At 44.7% G+C, this 11,737-nt stretch overlaps 1 protein-coding gene across 1 annotated transcript in view; it reads right to left on the bottom strand.

Annotated features, from left to right (window-relative positions):
• The window catches only part of NAE1 (NEDD8 activating enzyme E1 subunit 1), a 28,960-nt gene extending 20,778 nt beyond the window's left edge, over window positions 1-8,182 (bottom strand). The window contains exons 1-6 of the mRNA XM_037742248.1: window positions 8,022-8,182; window positions 4,298-4,401; window positions 4,144-4,204; window positions 1,883-1,913; window positions 792-863; window positions 498-577 (exon numbers count right to left, since the gene is read on the bottom strand). Coding sequence (XP_037598176.1) covers window positions 498-577; window positions 792-863; window positions 1,883-1,913; window positions 4,144-4,204; window positions 4,298-4,401; window positions 8,022-8,074 — 401 coding nt within the window. The 5' untranslated portion in view covers window positions 8,075-8,182. The remainder of the gene's footprint in view (window positions 1-497; window positions 578-791; window positions 864-1,882; window positions 1,914-4,143; window positions 4,205-4,297; window positions 4,402-8,021) is intronic.
• Window positions 8,183-11,737: the final 3,555 nt, after the last annotated feature.

Here is an 11,737-nt window from a genome sequence, read left to right on the forward strand (position 1 = left end):
TCTGGGATTTTAAAAACTTTGTATATCATGATTCCAATGCTGGAAGAGTTCTAAGAATTTCTCTTTTTTTTTTTTTTTTAAGTTATTTTTTTGAGACCAAGTCTCACCTAGGCTGAGTAGAGTAGAGTGGCATGATCATGGCTTACTGCAGCCTCAACTTCCTGGGGCTCCAGCAATCCTCCTACCTCAGCCTCCAGAGTAGCTGGGACCACAGGCGTGCGCCACCACTCTCAGCTAATTTTTGTATTTTTTGTTGAGATGGGGTTTTGCCATGCTGCCCAGGCTGGTTTCAAATTCCTGAGCTCAAGCAATCCACCCTCCTCAGCCTCCCAAAGTGCTGGGATTACAGGTGTGAGCCACCATGCCTGGCCAAGAATTTCAAATTTAAAAGTTTCTATAGAATTTAAGAATTTTAAAAAATAATCAATAGACTGTGCTGATAAAACAATGCAAATCTAATAAGATTAAAATAAAAACATATTAATATAAAAATTTACCTTTCAGGAAGCTGAGTTGCAACCACAACAGTAAACCTACAGAAAAATGAAGGATCATTGTCTAGAAGGTTTTCTGGACTCTAAATAGGACAGCAAAGAAAAAAACCCAACAATTTCACAATCATATTAAACAAGGCAGAGATAGTTAAGCTATTTTACAACAAATGAGGCAACAAATCCAATTCAACTAATCATAAATGATACAAAGATTCAAAATTCTAAATTTCTAGGGCTTTGAATTATTAAAAAAAATTGTATTTCAGCATAGACATAAAAATGTGTGTACATATATACCTCTTCCACAAAACTTCCAGAGACATCACTATTTAATTCTTGTAAGAATTCCATGGCAGCTTGAGCTCGGTTCTTTTTAAAAAAAAAAAGCATTTAACTTGAATTAGAAAAAAGCTTGGTCACAATATAATCCCCCAATTTATGGAACAGGCAAATATACTGTAAAACTATCCAAATTTCATGCATAAGTATGACAACTCTATTTCCCTTCTTTTTTCTTTTTAGAGAAAGGCTTTTGCTCTGTTGCCCAGTTTGAAGCATAGTGGCCTGATCATAGCTCACTGCAGCCTCAAACTCCTAGGCTTAAGCAATCCTCCTGCCTCAGCCTCTCAAGTAGGTGGAACTACAGGCATGTGCTACCAAGCCCAGCTAATTTAAAAAATATATATTTTGTAGAGACAGGGTCTTGCCATGTTGCCCAGGCTGATTTTGAACACCTGGCCTCAAGCAATCCTCCTGCCTTGACCTCCCAAAGTGCTGAGACTACAGGCATGAGCCACCAGTCCCAGCCAATTCTGCTTCCCCTAGTGTTTACAACTCAACAGAATATTACTTAAAACAAAGCAAAACCATCATTATCCGGAGTTCTCAAATGACATTATTTGTACTCTACTTTTTTGATTTGACAAATGACCAAAAAACTCTAGGTAGCAGGCAGGAATATCCTAGATCATGTTCAGACTCACTGTAACCCCCCAAATCTAGAATCCTGTACAAGAGTGATTAATCACAAAGCTAACAGTCATTTCACTAAGTTGACTAATATGGTTTCATAAGATTTTTTAATTTGAAATACAAAGATAGAAGATCTTCTGGCTCTTATTAAAAATTTTGTTAACCAGGATCCATCCTCTGAATATTACATTACTCAAGATTTAGCTTTAATACAGGATACAATGTATAAGCACAGATAAGTACTTCTAAGTTTTTTAACTACCAAACATGTGAAGATTTACAAGATTAGAAAAATTAGGTAACTTTTTTTCAGAGAAATAATACACTTTTTTAAAGTCAAAGCTTTTCAAACAATCAAAACATAGTGGAACCATTAGATCCTCACGTGCAACTATATTCTCTAACAAATTGTTTACCTTGCCGATACTGCTTCTTTGAAGGAAGAAACTAAAGTGAACAGAATAAAGGGAAAAAAAGTTAAGCTTACTAATTTTAAAGGAAAAGCTGTTTGTAATAGCATGCATATTCATTCATAGTATAAAACAAGCTATATTGTGATTACAGATAGTAATGGCCTTCCTAGAGGAAGAAAATCAGATAGGCTTATAAACAAAGATAGGCTAATAAGTCAATGTTTCCCAAAGTGTGTACCATAGAATGTGAATATCACAAGATCCTCTGAGAGAAAAGGGTTCCTTGGCCAAAAAAAGTTTGGGAATCACCATATGCTATATTTCCCTCTTGGAAATTCATAATATACATAAATATAATACTAAATTTTTTCTTTTTTTTTTTTTTTGAGACAGAGATTCGCTCTTGTTACCCAGGCTGGAGTGCAATGGCGCGATCTCGGCTCACCGCAACCTCCGGCCTCCTGGGTTCAGGCAATTCTCCTGCCTCAGCCTCCTGAGTAGCTGGGATTACAGGCACGCGCCACCATGCCCAGCTAATTTTTTGTATTTTTAGTAGAGACGGGGTTTCACCATGTTGACCAGGATGGTCTGGATCTCTTGACCTCGTGATCCACCCGCCTCGGCCTCCCAAAGTGCTGGGATTACAGGCTTGAGCCACCGCGCCCGGCCCTAAATTTTTTTTTTTGAGACAGAGTCTTACTCTGTCACCAGGCTGGAGTGCAGTGGTACCATCTCGGCTCACTGCAACCTCCGACTCCCTGGTTCAAGGGATTCTCCTTGCCTCAGCCTCCCAAGTAGCTGGGATTACAGGCATGCACCGCCACATCTAATTTTTTTTTTTTTTTTTGAGACAGAGTTTCACTCGTCGCCCTGGCTGGAGTGCAATGTTGGGACCTCGGATCACTGCAACCTCCGCCTCCTGGGTTCAAGAGATTCTCCTGCCTCAGCCTCCCGAGTAGCTGAGATTACAGGCAGGCGCCACCACACCCAGCTAACTTTTTGTATTTTTAGTAGAGATGGTGTTTCTCCATGTTGGTCAGGCTGGTCTCAAACTCCTGACCTCAGGGGATTTGCCCGCTTTGGCCTCCCAAAGTGGTGGGACTACAGGCATGAGCCACCATGTCCAGCCAAATTTTTGTATTTTTAGTACAGACAGGATTTCACCATGTTGGCCAGTATGGTCTTATCTCCTGACCTCATGATCTGCCTGCCTTGGCCTCTCAAAGTGCTGGCATTACAGACCTGAGCCACCGTACACTGCCACTAAAATCTTAAGGTAAAGAAATTTTAACTTCGTTTGATCCATTTCCCAAACTAATTTGACCATGGAACCCATTGGCCCATTTAACAGCTTTTAACATTCTCTAGAACCAGTGTTCCATAGATTAATCTCAGTGTACTGAACCATTTGTTTTTGCACATAACTGTAACAGATTTATTCAGGCCTCCTCCCACACATACCCTTGACATGTCTAAAGGCCCAGATATGAGGCTGCTGATCAGAGTCAGGATGCCATTTTTCAGCATAAACTCACTGGTTCCATAGAAGAAACTCTATTTTTATCACATTCTACTCTAACCAACCAAGTAAGCAAAGATAACAAGACTTCTTTATATATGTCAAAAAAAAAAGGCTGTGCTGTGCCTAGCAGAAACCGGCACTACCATCCAAAGAAAAGGCATCAAAACTAAATATGAACTAATTGTTGGTTTTCCTTATATTTACTCACTGTTGTTACTACTGACAAAGACAATGAAAGATACCAGACTTCTAGTCCCTGAAAAGATGCAGAGCATTAAATCCAAATTTGGGAATGCTCTGAAAATCTACATATAATCTTTAAAGAGTAATATATAAGCCATCTTTAAAACAGCATTTTCGTAGACACAGTATAAAGAGATATACACCTAGAGTAAGCTTAGAAGACATACAGGTATTATTGTTAATTATATATGATTATATAGAAATCAATGCAAGAGCTTAGGAAGTGTCCATATTACATGAATAAACAAATAATGACTACTCCCTTATATTAATAATAAATTCAGTAATGATGAGTACCTTTTATTAATGTCCCATTTGGCAAATGCTGTATTGCACTTTACCTGTATTATCTCACTTCCCCCTCACCATAATCCCAAACAAGGATGGCTTCCACTGAGAGCCGAATCACCCTGACTGAAGCTAGGATTCAGGACTTGCCTTCCCATGAAAGTGCACTGCCTTCCTTAACATGTATATATTTGAAAAGAATAGAACATACTTGTTTCCGGCATCTTCTCCGCTGACCTGATTTCCATCAATAATCGTAAACGAACCAACACCTGAGAGCCAAAACAGAGTAAGTCAGGAATGTACAGTTCTAGTTCATAATCTTAAAGAAGTAAATTTAGAACACAACCACAAAACTACATTACCTGGTAGTACCAAGTTTTTAAGAATTTCAGTTCCTGTGGCTGTTGCGTTTATTAGGCAAACATGAGCAGATTCTAAAGCCTCTTGCCCATGATCACCCCACAACCTACAAAACAGACACAAATTTGACATTTTTAAAGCTTTCATGACAATACAACTTTCTTATTTGAATGGTGATCTTTTTTTTTTTCTTTTTCAGACGGCCTCTCATTCTGCCGCCAGGCTGGAGTGCAGTGATCAGTGCAATCTCCACCTCCTGGGTTCAAGTGATTCTCCTGCCTCAGCCTCCCTAGTAGCTGGTCCTACAGGTGCGTCCCACTACGCCCGGCTAATTTTTTGCATTTTTAGTGAAGATGGGGTTTCACCATGTTAGCCAGGATGGTCTCGATCTCCTGACCTCCTGATCCGCCCACCTCGGCCTCCCAAAATGCTGGGATTACAGGCATGGGCCACCACGCCCGGCCTCATTTATTCTTAAATTACATTAGATGCATTTAAGTTAAGTTAGATGTATTTAAGATCTTGACATAGGGCTTATTACTGTGACTTCTCCAAGGGTGGGCAAAACCTTTACCAAGAAAACTGAATTATCATCTGAAAAGCCTCACATCAACTTCTACAGGAGTGCTTTAAAGTATAATACCCAATGAACATTCTAATAGCATGATTAATGTGACTTTCCTATCACCTGATCTAAAGCAGATTACTCCTTATTATGTAACCAGCATGTCTTCCAGAGCATATGACAAGCAACTGCCTCATTTTTCTTTTTTTTTTTGAGACAGGGTCTCACTATGTTGTCCAGGCTGGTCTTGAACTACTGGGTTCAAGCATTCCTCTCGCCTCAGCCTCTAGAGTTGCTGGGGCTTCAGGCACAAGCCACTGCACCTGGCTTCATTTGTTTTTGTTTGCTGGGCATCCATCTTTCCACTCCACTCTAAGCTCCGTAAGGGCCCTGACAGCTGTCAAACGTGTGGTGGAATCGCCTAGAAGAACCAGATGGACTGTAAACGCCTGTTTTCTCCATGAAAGTATGGCACGCAGAAGACACCTGACATATGGTTGATGGATGCTTGAATAGTTGGAGAGTAACCTTAAGAATACTGGTTCATCAGGGAGGCAAAGGTTGCAGTGAGCCGAGATTGCACCACTGCATTCCAGCCTGGCACCTGGCAACAGAGCAAGACTAGGTCTCAAAAAATAATAATAATAATACTGTTCATTTCGGCTGGGCAAGGTGGCTCACGCCTGTAATCCCAGCACTTTGGGAGGCCAAGGCAGGCAGATCACCTGAGCTCAGGAGTTCGAGGACAGACTGGCCAACATGGAGAAACCTTGTCTCTACTAAAAATACAAAAATTAGCTGGGTGCAGTGATACGCACCTGTAATCCCAGCTACTACTTGGGAGGCTGAGGCATGAATCACTTGACCCCGAGAAGCGGAGGTTGCAGTGAGCCAAGATCACGCCACTGCACTCCAGCCTGGGTGACAGAGTGAGATTCAGTCTCAAAAAAAAAAAAAAGAATACTGGTACATCTGGACCAGGGTGAGATATTGTATGCCCATAGTACCAGCTGCTTGGGAGGCTCGGGCAGAAGTATCACTCCAGCCCAGGAGATCAAGGTTGTGGTGTGCCAGAATCACAGCTGTGAACAGCCACTGCACTCCAGCCTGGGCAACATGGCAAAACCCCATCTCTAAAAAAGTTAGCCGAGCATGGTGGCACATGCCTGTAGTCCCAGCTACTCTGGAGGCTGAGGCAGGAGGATCGTCTGAGCCCAGGAGGTTGAAACTGCAGTGAACAGTGTTCTTGTCACTGCACTCTGGCCCGGGTCACAGAGTGAGACCTTGTCCCTAAAAAAAAAAAAAAAAAAAAAAAAAAGAATCCTGGTGAGCCTCTAAGTAACATGTTTCAAGAAGAGGCAAAACATATTCAGTCCTCTCTACTATCTTGCTGGCCCAACTGAGGTGAAACCAGAAGGGCCTTATTGACTGCTGCATTTTGCTTCCGCTTCCATTTGATAGTTCAAAACCAATAACCAGTTCTCACTATGAAAGGTAAAGTTTGGGACTTAAATGGAATGTCTTCAGCAAAACCCCTCTTTTGTTAGAGTTGCTTAGTAACCTCAACTATCTTCTCAGCTCTGTCACGTATGGTTATACCTGCATTAAAAACACACAAACTCCAATAGTTTACAAGAAAACCTAAGTTGGTTTTAAGGACTGTCACCTTTCTTTCTTTTCCTAAAAGCTTGGGAGCAGGATGTAGCTGTGTACCTCCAAAAAACCCAGAAGAGCCTGAGTTTACATCCTGGCTCAAGATATGGGGAACTCTGGGCAAGCTGCCTAACTTCTCCAAGACTCAGTTTCCCTAATTGTAAAGCACAGGAAATGGCTGCTTTCAAGGGTGCTCTCAGACTTAAGTGCCTTTAATACAGCACTAGGCTGGTGGTGCAAACAGAAATTCCAGTCCTTGGAGATACATAACTTCTGTTGTCTCAGAGGCTCCAGGAAGAGGAAGCCAAGCAGCTTTGTTATCTCCACAGCCTCAAGACAAAGAAGACGCTCAATAAATAAGGAATGGGGAGTGAAAGAAAAGGCAAGGGTGGGGAAGTAGCCAAGGACCCTCCTGATGGGTTGGGCCTGCACTGCCCATTAAGGTAGCCGCCAGCTACATGTACTACTGAGCAAGGAGGCTAGTGTTAACTGAGATGTGCTGTAAGCATAAAAGGCAGTATTTCTAAGACAGTTTTGGGTTTTCTTTTTCTTTTTCTTTTTTTTTTTTTGAAGGAGTCTTCCTCTGTTGCCCAGGCTGGAGTGTAGTAGCGTGATTTCAGCTCGCTGAAACCTATACCTACTGGATTGAAACGATTCTCCAGCCTCAGCCTCCAGAGTAAATGGGATTACAGGCGCGCGTCACCACACCCAGCTAATTTTTGAATTTTTAATAAAGATGAGGTTTGACCACGTTGCCCAGGCTGGTCTCAAATTCCTGACCTCAAACTCCTGATCCACCCGCCTCGGCCTCCCATAGTGCAGTGATTACAGGCGTGAGCCACCGTGCCCGTCCTCTAAGTTTTAAAAAGGAAAATACTCAGGACCATCCTGCAAGGTGGCAAGATCCCGTTTCTACAAAAAACACAAAATATTTTTTTAAATTAAGTAAAATGTCTTCATAACTTTTTATATTGATTACGTGTTAAGATAATATTTTGGACATATTGGGTTAAATTGCATTTAAAAATAAATTTCACCTGTTTCTTTTTACCTTTAGTGTGGATACTATAAAATTTATAATTAAATTTGCGATTCACATGAGACTAGCATTACATTTCTATTGGACAGCGCTGGTGAGAACAAAACCGAACCCTCTATGCTGCTCTTGCGGCAGGGATGGGGTGTGTTCTGGGCCTCCCCATTCTGAAAACCAGGAGCCTGGGCGCAGCGAGGCGGGGCGGGCAGCCGCGCTAGCGACCGGGCTTGGCACCGGGGACTGTGTGCCCCGAATCGCACACCGCGTGGCGGGGAAAGGGGTCCTGGCCCTCGCGGAGCACCCTCGGCCCGAGGCGGGAGGCCAGAGCGCCGGCTTCCCGCGCCCCACACGGCCCGGCCCAGCCTGAAAGGAGGCCTGAGGGAGGCCCGACCGCGCCGCCTGCGCCCTTAGGCCCGGCCCGGACGCTGGGAAGCCCGCCGGCCCACCCTCGGCTCGGTGAGCCCTGGCTCACCTCAGCTGCCGGTCGTACTTCTGCTCCTTGAGCAGCTTCCCCGGCTGCGCCATGGCCGCGCCCGCCGCGCGGAGAACCGCGGAGAACCGCGGAACCCCTACGGAGCGCCGCTACCAGCTCTACCAGCGCGCAGGCGCATTGAGCGCCCCTCCGCCGCCACCGCCTCCTGCGCGCCGCCCGCAGGGGGCGCCTCACTGCACTGCGCACGCGTCACGGGTACGCCAAGGGCGTAAGCGGCCCCGGCCCCGGCCCGGGAGCAGGTCTGGGCATCTCGGTCCCAGTCAGCAGGAGGGGCAGCCCCGCTAGCCTACCAATTCGCGGTCTGGCCGTGCAGCAATTGGGCGCGACTGGGGCCTTGGAATCAGGCACACTTGTATTTTGACCACTTAACTGGTTGTGAGATCTACTCTTTACCTCTCAAATCCTCCGTTTGCTCACCTGTGCAGTGGGGATAAATGGGTTCCAAGTGTCTTTGGCCTTAAATGAGATTTTGAATACAGGAGGCCAGACTCCCCCAAAATCTTGCATGAATAATAACTTTCATTGTGATTATCATTATTTTTCACCCATTTCTTCCTCTCATGAAAAAGCCCACAAGCCTATTTTGAATCACAAACTCCCTCCTGCAGATGCAAACAAGTCCAGGGCTCTGTTCTTGGAGAGTTTAGTCTTGTGAAGGGAGAGGGTCAGTAAAGAAGCACTCACCAGACAATGTGGCCTTCCTCTAGATAGAGGGAAGTAGGGTGCTCAGGGTGCACAGAACAACCTCCCCACTCCCCCTCTCGAAGAATGTTTCATGTGGTGTGGAGATGGAAGGGTTTTTTTGTTTTGTTTTGTTTTTTGAGACAGGGTCTCACTCTATTGCTCAGGCTGGAGTTCTGTGGTGGTCTCAATCCACTGCAGCCTTAAGCTCCTGGGCAGCAATCCTCCCACCCAAGCCTCCCAAGTAGCTAGGACTACAGGCATGCACCACCACACCCAACTAATTTTTGTATTTTTTGTAGAGACAGGGTTTTGCCATGGCCCAGGCTGGTCTCGAACTCCTGGGCTCAAGCGATCTGCCCCCCTTAGCCTCCCAATGTGCTGAGATTACAGGCACGAGCCACCGTGCCCAGCTGGAAGGGTGTTTTAAGCATAAGGAACAGCAGGTGCCATCTCTAAGAGGCAAAGAAGGCATAGCAAGCTGTAGGTGCTAGAGTAAGTTGGTCAGGTGAAAAATCAGGGTGGTTTGGAAGGTGTGAGAAAAAGTTGGGACGGGCTGGGTTCTGAGGACTGCAAACATAGATTCAAGGAGGAATTTAAAGTCCTCCACTTCCTGAAAAGACCCTCTTCTCAGGAAGAGAATGGCTGTCTTGTGGGGATGGCAGGCCAAGGAAGGAGGTTTTGTTCCATGAGGACAATTGGGAGGGGGGTAGTGCTGAAGACAAGGTGACCGTCTGGGAGAGAGATGAAGACTCCTTCCCCTTTATCTCCCAGACCCTACAGGCACCTTCAGGTTAATTTCCCTGAAATAAGGTGAAAATGAATACAGATTCCCCACCCCCAACCACCTAGGTTAGGAACCAGAGTGGTGGCACAGTTTGATGGTAATGATGCAGCAGTGATGGATTGCACTTTCCTCTGGGCGTGTTCTCCAGGACCAGGGTGAGAGTACACCCTCCCATACCTTCCCTTGTCCTTACTCAGCTCTCATGGAACACAACTGATGGGAAACAGAGGCGTGAGGCTTTCCCAGCTCATCATGTGTTTGTGCTGTCACATTTCCTTCTCCAAGTGGACAAGTAAAATATAAGGGATAATAAAATACATTCCAGGAAAGTAGGAAGGTCAAAAGGCAGCAGATGAGAGTTCACTGCTTTGCTTCTCATGCTCATGGACTTCAGGAAAGGAAATGTCCTCAAATTTGGTAGAGGGTGAGTCATAGTGCCTGTGAAGAAGTAAATGACTTTGAAAAGGTGTTAGAGGCTGGGCATGGTGGCTCATGCCTGTAATCTAAGCACTTTGGAGGCCAAGGTGGGCAGATCACCCGAGGTCAGGAGTTCAAGACCAGCCTGACCAACGTGGTGAAACCCCGTCTTTTAAAAAAAAAAAAAAAAGAAGTTAAGAAAAGGCTTGTATTGGTGGTACCTGTAAAATGATACCTCAGGGTATCAGTTTCCTAGGAATGTTGTAACAAAGAACCACAAACTGGGTGGCTTAAAACAAGAGAAATTTATTGTCTTACAGTTCTGGAGGCTAGAAGTCTACAATCAAAGTGTGGGCGAGACTATGCTCCTTCTGAAACCTGTAGGGGAGAATCTGTCCTTGCTGCTTCTTGGCTTCCGGGGGTTTGCTGGCAATCCTTGGCTAGCAGCCACAGCACTTCAATCTCTGCCCCCATCGCTACATGGCATGCTCCCCTCATGTCTCTGTTTCTCCTCTCTTAACAACACAAGTCGCATTGGATCAGAGCCCATGCTGATGACTTCATCTTAACTGGATTAATTACACTTGCAAAGACCCTATTTTTAAATAAGATCACCACAGGTACTGGCAGGTTAGGACTTCAGTAACTTCTGGGGAAGACATAATTCAGCCCATACCCAGCAGCTTTGTATTAATATTATTTTTTAGAGGCAGGGTCTCACTATATTGCCCACACTTGTCTCAAACTCCTGGGTTCAAGCAGTCCTCCCACCTCAGCCCCCCAAAGTACTGGGACTACAGGCATGAGTCACTGAGCCTGGCCCTGCCCATTTTGTAATAGGGTTATTTGTTTTATTGTTATTGAGTGGTCTGATTTGTACATTTTGGATATTAGTCCCTGATCTAATGTATATTTTGTAAATATTTTTTCTCGATCTGTGGGTTGTCTCTTTACTCTATCATTTCCTTTGCTGTGCAGAAGCTCTTTAATTTGGTATAAACCCATTTGTCTATTTTTTCTTTTGTTGACTATGCTTTTGGAGTCCAGTCACTACTTTTTGGTGGGGCGAGGGATAGGATCTCATTCTTTCACCTGAGCTGGAGTGCAGTGGTTATAATCATGGCTCACTGTGGCCTCGACCTCCTGGCCTCAAGCAATCCTCCCGCTTCAGCCTTCTGAGCAGCTGGGACTACAGGCACCCACCGCCATGCTCGGCTAATTTTTATATTATTTTCTGTAGAGATGAAAGTGAAAATAATGATAATAATTCAACCCATAAAACCATGTAAAAGTGCCTATGTTGGAGAGGGGAGACGATCAAACACAGTTCTTTTGATGGCCCTGCCATGAAAGAACTCAAGGCCCACTGGTGAGCTCTCCCTGTTGTGGAGGGTGGAAACTAGAGGCATCAGACCAGGAAGCCATGGTGTAATTCATTTAAGCTATTGGTTTTCAAACTGTGGTCCTGGACCAGCAGCATCAATATCACTTTGGAAACTTGTTAGAAAGGCAAATTCTTGTCTGGGTACAGTGGCTTATGCCTGTAATCCCAGCACTTCAGGAGGCCAAGACAGGAGGATTCTTTGAGGCCAGGAGTTCGAGACTAGCCTGGGTAACATAGAAGATTCTGTTGCTACAAAAAAAAAATTAAAAAATTAGCCAGGCATGGTGGTGTATGCCTTTAGTCCCAGTTATTTGGGAGGCTAAGGTGGGAGGATCACTTGACCCCAGGAGTTTGTGGTTGCAGTGAGCTGTGATCTCACTACTGCACTCCAGCCTAGGCAACAGAGTGAGAACCCCTGTCTCTTAA

The sequence above is a fragment of the Cebus imitator genome, unplaced genomic scaffold, assembly GCF_001604975.1.
Source record: "Cebus imitator isolate Cc_AM_T3 unplaced genomic scaffold, Cebus_imitator-1.0 Scaffold118, whole genome shotgun sequence".
Taxonomy (NCBI): Eukaryota; Metazoa; Chordata; class Mammalia; order Primates; family Cebidae; genus Cebus; species Cebus imitator.